Genomic DNA, 13761 nt, shown 5'->3' with positions numbered 1-13761 from the left:
GTGGGGAGGGTCCGGCAGGTGGGCAGCCTGCTGGGGCCCCGGGCCTGCGGGAGACTGCACGAAGTTCGCCCCAGCCCACCCGGCCCCGCGAGCCGCTGCCACTGACAGCCGCGCTGGCCCCAGAGGCCCCTCGGGTGGCGGACTCCTCAGCGTGGCCACTGCCGGCCACGACTCCGGCCGGGGAGGCGCTCGCGGCCCGGCGCCGCCTCCCACGCCCGGTCCACGACTCTGCTGGGCGCACGGCCTCAGGCCACCGCGGTACCCCGGCTCGGATTCCAGCCGCAGCGACCGCGCGACCCTCCCCCGGTCACAGCCCGGTTCGCCGCGGGCTGTCCCCATCCCGCGATCCCTGGTCACTTACCCTGGAGCCGGGCAACAGCAGCGCCAGCAGCAGCAGCAACAGCCGCCGGGCCGGCATGGCGGGGACTGGGCCCTGGCTCCGGGCCCGGCCGGCCGGCTCCAGGGGCGGTGCGGACGGAGGACTGGGCGGGGGCGCCGCGACGACAGCGCGGCAGCGGCCGAGCCACAACGGACGCAGAGCTGACTAGGCGGCGGCGGCACCCCCATTCCGGGCCCTATAAGCGCCGGGTGCCGCCACTTCTTCCGGTCGGGGCGGGCTCGAGGGGCGGGGCCTGGGCGGGGCCTAACCAGGGGCGGGCCCGCTGCCCCGAGGGGCGGGTCGAATGTAGGGTGGGGCGGGGTCTGGGCGTGGCTAAACCGAAAGGCGGGGCTGAGGGCGGAGCGAGATTCTGGAGGGCTCTGGTCCTTTGGGCCACCGCTGCTGATGAGAAGGCATCCAGCGTTAGGAGGGCGGGCTGTTGAGGCGAGAAGCTTGTCTGAAGGCTGGAGAACCCGACAACGCCCTGTCCTCCAGGCGACCCCGCTAACCCTGCCTAGGGACCCGCGGCGTCAGATCTAATCAGGGGAAAGCCCGGGACACCGGCCGCCCAGTGTACCCAGAAGCCTACTCTTGGTTTTCCCGCTGTTGTGGAAGAATTGCTGGCAGAGGATTCCAGCAAGCACCGCTTCTGCCCTACCTACAGTCCCACAGTTCACTGCAGAGGCCCTCCTGCTGTGCCCCGTCCAGCGGAAAAAGGCCCATTTATTGGGGCTTTCTTTCTTTCTTCCCTTTCTTTACCCTCAGGAATTCCCCTCAAATTGAGTCCAGCAGCCATCAGTTCCCTTTGGAATGAACCATGGCCAAGTCATTCCCTAAAAATTATAGGAAGAAAACTATTTGGGATACTTGAGTCTTGTGTGTTTGTTAATGGGACGTTTGTATACGTAACCTGTGAAGCTTGACCTCATGAAGCTTGAGATGATTTGTGTCACAGCTCATTGCAGGGAGTGTGTGGGTTGAGGACTCCTACCAGTCTAGTTGAGGGTTGTGGGCTATTAATCAGAATTAAAGCGCCCAGCAGCTGCTTGGTCACTAGGTCCCAAACTGCCTTCCACTGAGAAGGACATATTACTTGTAATAAGATTTGAAGTACAAATCTTAGGAAAGCAAGAAGAGGTACAATTTTTTTATTTTTCCTAACTTGCTCAGATGACAGACTTAAGATATTTCAGATTTAGAAGGAGCGGGGAAGTAAGCAATGTTAGAAAAAAATTGCAAAGGAGTAGCAGAGGCATGGCCAAGTGGCTGGTCTGTGTGCATTTTGGGTCAACCTGCCCAACTATAACAGAAATGCTCACAGGAAGCCCAAATCCTGTAAAATTTCCCCATTCCCAACCCCTAACTTGAATCACAGCTAATAGACTAATCCTATCCCGGCTGGAGAAAGCAACACATCAGTTTAAGAGACAAATTTAGCAACTGTGAAAGCAGGAGAGACATTTTGAGAAGTGTCACTGACATGTCTACATGCAAACAGAGAGGTTTGAGATGCGCAGAGAGAAGTTGGCAAAACAGCCTCAGCATTCCTGTAGGCAGGTAGCCAGGGAGGAGCTCTTTCATGACTACCTGGACAGATCACAAAGTGATAACAAGATCTATTAGACATGTGCTTGAGTTAAAAAAGAAGAAGAAGAAGAAGAAGAAGAAGAAGAAGAAGAAGAAGAAGAAGAAGCAGCTTAACTGAAAAGCTTGGCTTTCACATCCCTTCTTCGGTGTATTTTCTCAAACAGTAGAGTAAGTCTGGGAGGAGAACTTGCTGTGCTGAAACCCTGGCAGACCTTTGACAATTCAAAATGTCACTATGACCCTGTAAATGCTGCAGATGAAACACAAAGGAGTATGCTGACCTCAATCTGACTCATAAATCAGTTTTAAAGATCCTGGAAACAAACAAAAATCATCCAAGAAACCTGGGCCAGGTAGGAGTATTTGTCCTGTGTTTAGTTGAATCAAATTCCCAGGCCTTAATTGCACTGTTACATGTTCTCAAAATTGCTTATGCACCACACCACAAGATGGTTTTTAGGCTTACCCAGGCCACATGCTTCATGAACTTCTTCCGTTGATTGACAGTTTAGACTGATAAGCACTGGTTTTATTTATGGTGGTGTTGCCCATAATCTTTCTTTTCAGTCAAATACTGCTTTTGACAGCTTTTTACTTATGACAAGACAAAAGCTGGCATGACTGATAAAAACAGAAATGAAAATATTTTGTAGATGCCTGTGAAGTGTACCTTCCCCTATAAAAGACCCAAAACCAGAGCTGGATGTGGTGGCGAACATCAGTAATCCCAGCTACTTGGGAAGTTGAGGGAGGAGGATTCCAAGTTTGAGGCTAGTCTCAGCAACTTAGCAAGACCCTGTCTCAAAATTTTAAAAAGGGACTGGGCATGGTGGCATACACCTGCAATCCCAGCAACTCCAGAGGCTGAGACAGGAAGATTGGGAATTCAAAGCCAACCTTAGCAAAGGCACTAAGCAACTGAGTGGGACCCTTTCTCTAAATAAAATACAAAATAGGGCAGGGATGTGGCCCATCAGTCAAGTGCCCCTAAGTTCAATCCCCAGTACAAAAAAAAAAAAATTTAAAAGAGCTGGGTATGTAGCTCAGTGGCAGAATGCCTCACCTTTGGAGTGAGTTCAGACCTCACTCCAAAAACAAACAAAAACACTGAAAATGGACACTAAATAACCTTTCAGGATTTAAATAATATCCAGTAATTAAGGCCAAGGTCATGGTCTTAGTATAAAATAAACCCTCTTTTGTCACCAAGGTAAGAAATATATATGTATATATGCATTAGCTTCAGCAAGGATTATAGCAGGATCTCAATGCTGGGAGGCAGGAGAAAGGGAGATAGCAAGATCTTATTTACACTTCTCTTTAAAGCAGTGGTTCCCAAAATTGAAGAGCTTAAAAAAAAAAAAAGCGGATTTTCAATACATTTTCTTTACTGATTCGGAATTTCCAGGGAACACAGCCCAGAAACCTGTGTGTTTTCCAGTCTCCTCAGGAGACTGAGAGACTATAGCTAATGTTTATTTTTAGCAAATGTTGCCCTCTAGTGGAAGAAATTATGACCTCTACTTGCCTATTTCATTTGTGCTTAAAATTTTCTTTTTACACTGATTTGTCAGGTTGTCTTGCAATAGCTCTTTAGTGAGACAATAGCTACTTTTTTTTTAAACAATAGCTACTTTTGAAGAAGGGGACTTAGAAGAAAAAGTTCCTAAAGCTGGAAATGGAGATTATATTTCAAAGCTTGAGTTAGTCTCCAGGGAATAGCATCTTCATAAGCAGAGAGTTTGTTTTTTAGTGAACTCCCTGTTGCTGCTGTTTCCAAACAGACTTGGGTTCACAGGAATAATGGGAAAAATAAAACAATGAAGCAGGAGTCAGTCTCTAGTAGCAAGATAAATTTTTATCTCCTTTCTGTTCTAGTTTTTTTGTTTTTGTACCAGGGATTAAACCCAGGGGTACTTAACTACTGAGCCACTAATATTTTATACAGAAACAGGGTCTTGCTGAATTTCTTAGGGCCTCGAAGAGTTGCTGAGGCTGGCTTTGAACTTGTCATCCTCCTGCCTCAGCCTCCTGAGCCACTGGCATTATAGGCATGCACCACCACACCCAGCTCTGTTCTAATGTTTAATGAAAAAGCTAAAATCTGTTGCCTCTGGGAGCAGTTTGGTTCTTAGGTAAATAGAATTTTGGCTTTTCCTGTTCAAGGATGACTGGCTTTGAAAATATTGTGATACTCTTTGTCAGAATTCCTCTCTACCACAGATCCATACCCACTATGATACACACTTTCTTATATTGCAAAAGTGATTATTTATTATTATCAAGGTGACTATTGACCATTGCCATTGACTGGAAATGTGCAAATACCTGCTTTACAGGATCATCTTATGCAGCTCTTCTATGAGGTACATGTCATTAGCCTCCTTTTACAGATGATAACACTAAAATTGAGAAAGGTTGACAGCTTGGTGGCACAACATGGATTAGAAACCAGAGATCTATTTAACTTTGGAGTTCCTGAGTTAACCTTAGATGCTATAACATGTTCCACCATTAACTGACCTTTATTTTTGCCCCCATCAACAGCATTATAACAAGGTATGATTATGGGACCTTTAAGTGTACTTAGTAGTTCAGGCTGGCATTTTTGTGGAAGACAGTCATCCTCCCATATTTGTGAGAGATTGGTTTCAGAACATCCCTACCCCTTCAAATACAAAAATTCCAAGATGCTTAAGTTCCTCATATGAAATGGCATAGCATTTGCATATATCTTACCCTCATCCTCCTATATATTTTCAATAATCTCTAGATTGCTAATAATAGTAACATAATATAATGCTATGTCAATGCATTGTCTGGGGATTAATGACAAGAAAAAAAATCTGTCCATGTTTGGTATAGCTGCAGTTCTTTTCCAAATATTTCTATCCAAACTTGGTTGCATCCACAGGTATGGAACACATGGATAGGAAGAGCTGGTGTACTAATAACAACCAAAAGCTTGAATATGTGGTGGTGAGGGACATTGCCTTAAATAACAGGTAAAATCTCATGATCTCATCTTGGAGTTGTGCAAAAGAATATAAAAATATATAGCAGCCATCTGCCTGAGAATAGTGAACTTTCCCCCTGCTTCCTCTAGGGACTAATTTAGGTTTATCCTGACAAGTTATTTGTTCACTAGCTTCTGAGCAGTTGTTTTTCACCCCCATTTATGCCAAGTCTAAATGCTATGTGACAAAGTGTTCAAAGTGTCACTAGTTTATATTAATAATGTCAGAGGGACAACATAGCACCACTAGGAAAATGGCCATCCTCTCAAAATACCTTCACTTCCTCACTGCAGGTCCCTCCTAATCCCCTGGGGTCTGACCTATTTCCACAGAACTCTCTGGAAACTTCCCTCAAATAGCTCATAAACATTCTTCCTCTTATAAATCCCAGGGGCCATGCTTCATCCTTTTATCCCTGGGCCTCTCTTCAATTCAGGTATGTTAACAGTTCTTTCTTCTTGAACTTTTGCCTCTTGGATATTATTTCCTATCTTTCCTTCTGTCTCCCTGCTCTTTTTCTTCCTTCCAGACTGAGTGGTTTTCGAGTTGTAATAAGTAGGCCTTCCATGATCTCCTTCTCCTTTCTTTCTAAGAGAATTCATCCACCATATTTTATAGATAGATTTTAAAGCAGTGCCAGGGGTGATGGCACACATCTGTCATCCCAGCAGCTCAGGAGGCTGAGGCAGGAGAATTGCAAGTTCAAAGCCAGCCTCAGCAACTTAGCAAGGCCCTGAGCAACTTAGCAAGACCCTGTCTTTAGATAAAACTTTTTTAAAAACAGGACTCAGGGTGCTGGGGATATAGCTCAGTCGGTAGAGCGCTTGCCTTGCAGGCACAAAGCCCTGGGTTCAATCCTCAGCACCACAAAATGAATAAGTAAATGGGGTTGGGGATGTGGGTCAGTTTCCCCCACCCTTTTGGCTCAGTCTTTTAAGCTCTGCTGGGTTCAATTCCCAGTACAAAAAAAAAAAAAAAAAAAAAATTAAAGCAGAGTGGAACTTTTGCCCTAATTTATTAGTCAACTTCTTTTTGCAGACGAAGTCATCTTTGCCCCCTACAAGGATGATTACCATTCATTCACTCATTCTTTTGTTTATTCATTCTTTCTTTCAACTAATATCTTTTAGGACTTCTCAGTACAAAGAGTTGGTGTCATAAGAGAATATCAGGGAATCTGCAAGTTGGTAAAGGTGATGGGACACAATGCACAGAAATGACCAAGGTACAAGGGTAACTGTGAAATGCAGAAAGATGGGAATAAACTCAGAGAAACAGAACTCTGTGGTCTAGAGCTCGGCCTGATAGGAGGAGGAAGGGGCGATGGACAGAGCAAGGAGGCTTCGTGGAAGAAGGGATGTCTTCTTCATGGAAGACGGGACGTGCCTTTTGCCAGACAGGGGAAAAGACCTTCTGAAGGGACAAGGAGGATCTGCACAAAGGCCTGGGGGAAGGAAAGCACAGGGCTCAGACTCATCAGCGAGCTCCTGCTGGGCTTCTCCACAGAGGGGCAGGAGAGGCGAAGTCGGGAGGACAGGCAGGATGGGCCAGTGGCAGAGACCCCAAGTCAGGCTGGGTTTTGATTAGTAGGCGTCAGAGTGAGACGGGTCAGGGGAACAAGCACTTGAGAGACCAAATGAAACTGTTGATGCGAGTTATTTTCATCTTAATCTAGAGCAAAAAAGGGAAGGAGACACGTTGAATGCTAGAAAAAGGCCTTGGCGGGCTGGGGTCATGGCTCAGTGGCAGAGCACTTGCCTGGCCCATGTGAGGCCCTGGGTTCGATCCTCAGTACCACATAAAAATAAACAAAATAAAGATATTGTGTCCATCTATAACTAAAAAATTATATATATTAATAAAGGAAAAGACCTTGGCAAGGCAGAATGGAAAGCATTCAACTAGAGCACTGACTCAAACAAGAAGATGAGGAAGAAAGAATTCATCAGTTTGTCAAATGTTTACTGGGCTCCTGTCATGTTCAAGGTGCTGTTCTCACTACAGGGGACACAGAGGAGAGCAAGTGAACAGGAATGGAGGCCAGCCTTGCAAGAGAGGAAGATATGTTGGATGGTATGAACACCTCCCCAGGCTGGGCAATCATATCAGCTCTGAAAACAATTCTTCCCCTCCTATACGCACATGCTGTTCTCATCATAAGGAAGCACTTATTTCTCCTTCTCTTGAATCTGGACTGCCTTATGACTGACTTTGACCATAAGTGACATTCTGGGACTTCCCAGCTCAGGTCTTAAGAGGCCTAGCATTTCCATTTCCTTCCTCTTAGCCTACTCACTATTGAGGTGCTCCCTCTTAGAGCCTAGCTGCCTTGATGGGAGAAGCCCAGCCCCCCAGGAAGAGAATGGAGCTGCTGCGAACAGCTCTAGCTGAGCTCCTGGCTGCCAGCCATTGGGCAAGCCATCTTGGATGCTCCAGCCCGATTAAGCCTCCAGATTTCCTTAGCCACCACCACATGCAGCAGAAAAGAAGCTCTTGGCGGAACATAGAATTGTGAGACATAGTAAAATGGCTTGTCTTGAACCATTGAGTTATGAGTGGTTTGTGCATATTATGATTTGTCGTTTGATTACCTACTGATAACCAAAACAGCTACCATAGGGCCACCTTCATTTGGTGTATGGGTAGACTTATACCCAATCTGACTCCATCCAGAGCCATGAAAAGACTCATTTCTTTTCTGGTGACAAAGCCTGGAAGTATGAGGCCCAGGAGCTTCTTGTGTCTTATGGAAGAAAGAAATTCAGAGGAAAGAAAGAAGTTGACAAGGAAATAAAAGCACAGATGCCATCAGAGAGCCCTGGATACTTTTGGGCTTCTGGTTCTAGGCTGAATTGAGAACAGCCTGCCTGGCTGCCTTTCCTGGTCAACTAAACCCTCCCTTACCCCCCACTGGTTAGTTTGAGCGGGTGTTCATCACTTAACAACCCGTAGGCTCCAATTAAAATTCTGGTTCAGGATTCTCAAGAGGACTAAATTGTTTATATGACTATACCTTATCCATGATCAACCCTCCACAAAGGGTCCTATTTTTCCTCCTTTCCTTTTTCTGATGCACACCCATACCTCAGAAGGCTCTGTGGTTAAAGGGGGAATGAAAGAGAGATACCAAGTCCATAACTTCTAGGGTTTCCCTTCCCTCAGCTATATTGTGGGCTACTTGAAGATGGGACTGTTTTATTCATATTCCTGACTTCAGGGCTCAGAACAGGATCAAGCTCAGAAGAGGGACTTTTAAAATGTGCATTGAAAGACCAAGTGATGAGATGCTGTGTGTTTCTCTGAGGCAGAAGGGAAGGATGGATAGACAGTTATGTTGAGACAGAGAAGAGGGAGGTAGAGGGCAGCCACACAGGATCGTCTCATCTCTTCCACTCTTGGGCCTTCAAGCTTCTAGGCGACACTTCCCCCATCCATACCCACCCAGTCCAGGCTGCACATGCAGGCCCCCATGCTGGTGGGACACTGCTCCAGACCACGTTCTCTATCTTCTCCCATCTTTCACCCTCTTTTGCTTGTGCTGCTCTGACACTTGCTTTGGGCCCTCTTAAGCTCAGTGTTCTTCTTGATTCTCCTCTTAAAGAGTCAGACTTCGGATCTTTCCATATGATTTTTGGTGTAATTTACTATTTCAGGTTAGGAGATCCTACTGCCTCCCCTCCTGGTCCCTCGTTGGGTTCCTTGAGTGGTTCAGAGGAATTAAGTTACCCTCCCTCAAGGGTGAAGTGTGTGTGAATGTCAGAGGTCATCAAACTTCTCAAATAATGTGGAATAGTTTTGACTTAAATCAAAGGCAGGCTTCAGGAGGCTGCATGGTATAGGGATCAAGAGCCTAACTTTAAAATCAAACTGCTGTGAGTTCAAACCCAAGTTCTGCTTGACCATTTATTAATTGTGCAAATGTAAACACATTGCTTAATCTCTCCAAGACTTGGTTCTCTAATTGTTCTGAAAATTTGAAGTAAAATATGTAAAATGCCTGTGACAAGGTAGGTGTTCTGTAACAAAGTTCCCCATGGGGAGGTGACTTTGGAGTGTGGCAGGTCACATGAAGGAGCTTGAACTTGATCAGACTATGTCACTTTCCTGCTTAAAACTTCATCAGTGCCTTTCTTTGCACTTAGAAAACCCAGGGCTTTTACTGTGACCCTGTGGGAACGGCCCCCATCATATTAGCTTCGTGTAACTCCCCACCTTGGACTTACCATGTCTGAGAATAAGCAAACTCTATAATCTTCAATTCATTTAAATTATTGCTCATAAACTAAATGTGGTGGCACATATCTGTAATTCCAGTGACTTGCGAGGCTGAGGCAGGAGGATTGCAAATTCGTGGCCATCCTCAGCAATTTAGTGAGACCCTGTCTCAAAATTTTAAAAAAGGGCTGGGATGTAGCTCAGTGGTAGAGAGCCGCTGGGTTCAATCCCAGTACCCCCCATTTTTTAAAAAAATTTCTGTTCATCAGGAATGTGTGTGCAGGAACTATTCATGGAGTAAGGTAGGATGGGGGGTCAGGGGGAAGAAGCAAAGTATCTTTCTGCCTTTGAGTCAAAGACTGCTGCTTTGTTCTGCTTTGACTGTACCTTTAAAAATAAGCAATGTGGTGGATACCCAGGGTATTTTCTTAGCACCCATTTCCTTTATTCCCCTCCCTACGATTCCCTGATGGCAGTTGGTTTGGACACCTCCATTGTTTGCATGTGACTAACACCACTTTCAACTCCTGGAAGGAGTCCAGAATAGGTCAGCTGATTAGCATTCTCTATTCTGTCCCACAGTGATTGGCTCAGGGGTGAGCAAATCTCTAGTAGGTGAGGGTGTGAGGGAGCAGGAAGCCCAGCCCGGTGCCCCACTCTGCTGGACCTGCCTTGAGAACAGAGCCCATGAAGCCCATGGCCCTGAGGGCAGAGTGGGGCCACCGGGCCATGTCTTGCCGAGACCGGCTCTTCTGAGTTTTTTGGTTATTTATTTATTTTTATTGTTGTAGTTGGACATATGCCTTTATTTTATTTATTTTTATGTGGTGCCGATGGTCGAACTCAGTGCCTCGCACATACTAGGTGAGTGCTCTATGGCTCAGCCCCAGCCCCAGCCCCAGCCCCAGCCCCAGCCATTCTTTGAGTTTTTAATTTGTGTGAACTAAGTTAGTTTCATGGCTTAACCCAATTTGAGATGGGTTTTCTGTCACTTTTAATAAAAAATTAAATAGAGCATTTAACAACCCTGAGGATAGCTTCTAAGAATTTGAAAAGTTACCTTGAGTGCAAATCACCTTACAAAACTATGAGAAAGCTGGAATGGTTATATTTATATCAGACAAACTGACATTAATACAAGGAATATTACCAAAGATAAAAGACATTTCACAATGCTAAAAAGTATCTATTTATGTATCTATTTATGAACAAAACCTCATAATCCCAAATATGTAAATGCCTAAAAACAGAGCTTGAAAAATACATGAAGCAAAAACTAACACAATTGATGAGAAAAAAAACAAACCTACAATTTATATTAGATTTCAATACTCTTATCAATCTGCTTATAGAACAGTAGGGAAAACTAAACTTATAAGACATGATTTTTCAACCTCCACACCACTGACCTTTTTGACCTTTTTTTTAATTGACCAGATAATTCTGTGCTGGGGGTGGGGGGCTATCCTGTGCACTGTGTGGCATTCAGCAGCAGCCCTGGTCTCTGTTCATTTCCTAGGACTGCCCTATCAAAGTGCTGCAAACTGAATGCTTGAAACAATAAAAACTTTTCATTTCATGGCTCTGGAGGCCAAAAGTCTGAAATAAAAGCTGTGGCAGGGCCGTGCTCCCCCCAAGACCTTTAAGGGAGAATACTTTGCCTCTCCCATTTTCTGGTAGCTAGTCCTAGGTGTTCCTCAGCTTGTGGCAGGGTCACTCCAGTCTCCACCTCTGTTCTGAAATGGCTGTCCTCTTGTGCATCTCCATGACCAAATTTTCCTTTTTTTTTTTTTGGTACCAGGGATTGAACTCAGGTTCACTTAACCAATGAGTCACATCCCCAGACTCCTTTTAAAAAATATATTTTATTTAGAGACAAGGCCTTGCTGAGTTGCTTAGGGCCTCACTAAGTTGCTAAGTGAAAGAAAAGTGACGCAGGACTGATCACACACACACCTGGGATAAGGACTGACCACACACACACACCTGGGATAAGGACTGACCACACACACATCTGGGATAAGGACTGACCACACACACACACCTGGGATAAGGGCTGATCACACACACCTGGGATATGAAGAGGGTTCATTGTCAGGAGCCTGACAAGGCTGCTGTGGGCAGAGAGAGGGACAGCAGCAGCAACTCACCCTTGAAGGTCACCTTTTATAGGCTAGAATCACAGCTGCGCACGAGGGCGGGCTTGGGCTTGACTGACAGGGCCAGCATCCGCTGATCTTGTGGAAGGCAAGTTTGTTTCTTGGGAGCAGAGACAGGCAGTCTCCTATCTCTCAGAGTGGGGACAGGTAACCTGGCATGTCCCCTTATCTTCTCAAGGAAAGAACAGGGAAACCAGGATGTCTCCATCTCAGGGGCAGGTGAGTGGTCTCCTGTCTGTCAATGAGAGAACAGGGAGACACCGGCTCGCCTCCAGGCGGCAGGTTTTATCTCAGGCTACTTTCTATTTCCTGGGAATAAGAACCGTATTCATAAAGTGGGGGTGGGAGTAAGGAGTATGCTGCAATGATGCCAACACTAGGTTGGCTTTGAACTCAGGATCCTCCTGCCTCAGCCTCTCCAGCCACTGGGATTACAAGTGTAGCACCACTGTACCCAGCTAAATTTTCCTATTCTTATAAGGACATATCAGTCATATTGGACTAGGGACCATTCTAATGAACCCATCTGTAAAGACTGTTTTTAAATAAGGTCACGTTCACAGGTGATGGGGGTTAGGGCTTCAACATTTCTTTTTAGAGGACACAATTCAACCCACAACACTCCCCAATAGGTGTCAGTGGCACCCTTCCCAGTTGTGAAAAGCTGAAGTGTCTCCAAATGTCCCTAGGTGGCAAAACTGCTCCACTGAGAAGCACAGCTACTGGAGATGTGAATAACACCACCAACTACCTTCATCTGCTTGACACTCAAAGAACGTCATACCCACAACAAAAGAATATACACTCTCTTCAGGTGCAAAGTAGACCATGTCCTAGGCAATGAGCCTTAATGTGGTCGCTATTTTGGTTTGCATATAAGGTGTCCTCCCCAAAGGTCCTATTATCTTCAGAGGTAAAATGAGTGCACTGTGACAACTGTAATCTAATCTAGTTTGAGTGGATTGATTGGGTGGTAACTGTAGGCCAGTGGGGTGTGGCTGGACAAAGTGAGTCACTAGGGGTATGCCCTGGAAGGGTGAATCTTCTTTGGGGGCCTCTTTAACCCTCTCCCTTTCTCTTTCTGGTTCTTGACTCCCAAGAGCTGAGCAGCTTTCCTCCACTGGGGACTTTCTCCATGATGTCCTGCCTCACCTTGGGCCCAAAGCAGTGGAGTCAGCCATCTATAGATTGAGACCTCTGAAACGGAGAGCCACTTTTCCTTTCCTAAGCTTAGTCAGGTATTTTGGTCACAATGATGCAAAAGTTGACTAAAATAGTAGCCAACTTCCAAGAGGGGCTCCCCCACGCCCCCTGGTATTCATATCAGGGTTGGTTCTTTGGACAAATAGAATGTGGGAAGTGATGGTGGGTCTCTCCCAAGACTGGTTTATAAAAGAAAAGCAAGAACAAGACAAATGCAAAGTTCAGAATAGTGATTTTCTTTGAGTGACAGAGGGAGATAGATTCAGAAAGGTCCCTCCAAAAAAGTGCATTTCAAAGTTATCAATGATGTCATTTTTCTTAACTATATGGTAGGTAGAGAATGTTTATAAATATTCTTTAAACCATATATACACTTTATATGCACTTTTTTCTATGTAGATATATTTCACAATAAAAATTTAAATGTAATTTTAAACACATATATTGGACTGAACCCTGTGATTTGACCATGTGTTTCATATAAAAGGACACATTGAAAACAAAGTATAGAAAAGTTAAAAATAAAGGATGGGACTGTGGTTGTAGCTCAATGGTATAGTGCTTGCCCTACCACATGTGAGGCACTGGGTTTGAGTCTCAGCACTACATATAAATAAGTAAATAAATTAAATAAAGGTCCAGCGACAACTAAAAAAAAAAGGGGGGGGGAGGGATGGATGAAGTTTTATCAGATACAAGTAGATAGTCATTTTATATCAGATATATGTAATCTTTGACAGAAATATTAATCAGCCATGACCTTTATGAGCTAAATAGCCTAGCCACAAACTATATAAAGTAAATAATATTATTTTAATTATTATAATTCCAGAAGGTATGGAAGAGAAGGTCTCATACAATTTAGTCTCCTGTTTGTAAAGGCATCGCTAATTGCAACCAGTGATCAGGATACAGAAAAAAATTGGAAGAATTCCTGGACTGTACCACTCTCATACTTCTTGCTTAGCTGCCCAGCTCTATGGTTGGTGTGTGACCACTTTATACTCTGGAGGACCTAGCAAACACAGCCAATTTTGTTTCATTAAAATAATGAAAAAAAAATGACGGGAACATAATTTTAAAATTTTAGCAAATAGTTCTGTGAAATTTTTTTGTTTTAATTAGTTACACATGACAGTACAATGAAGTTCTGTGAATTTTGACAAAGGCATAAAGTCATGTAAACACCACCACAATCAAG

General features: G+C 44.7%; 1 protein-coding gene across 1 annotated transcript in view; it reads right to left on the bottom strand.

Moving 5' to 3' along the window:
* Window positions 1-627, bottom strand: part of Ern1 (endoplasmic reticulum to nucleus signaling 1) — an 89542-nt gene extending 88915 nt beyond the window's left edge. The window contains exon 1 of the mRNA XM_078041880.1: window positions 362-627. Within this exon, the coding sequence (XP_077898006.1) occupies window positions 362-418 (57 nt within the window). The 5' untranslated portion in view covers window positions 419-627. The remainder of the gene's footprint in view (window positions 1-361) is intronic.
* Between the last annotated feature and the right edge of the window lie 13134 nt (window positions 628-13761).

Source organism: Ictidomys tridecemlineatus, chromosome 3 (genome assembly GCF_052094955.1).
Source record: "Ictidomys tridecemlineatus isolate mIctTri1 chromosome 3, mIctTri1.hap1, whole genome shotgun sequence".
NCBI lineage: Eukaryota > Metazoa > Chordata > Mammalia > Rodentia > Sciuridae > Ictidomys > Ictidomys tridecemlineatus.
The sequence above is the reverse complement of the archived record's forward strand: the minus strand, read 5'-3'. Positions and strand labels throughout refer to the sequence as shown.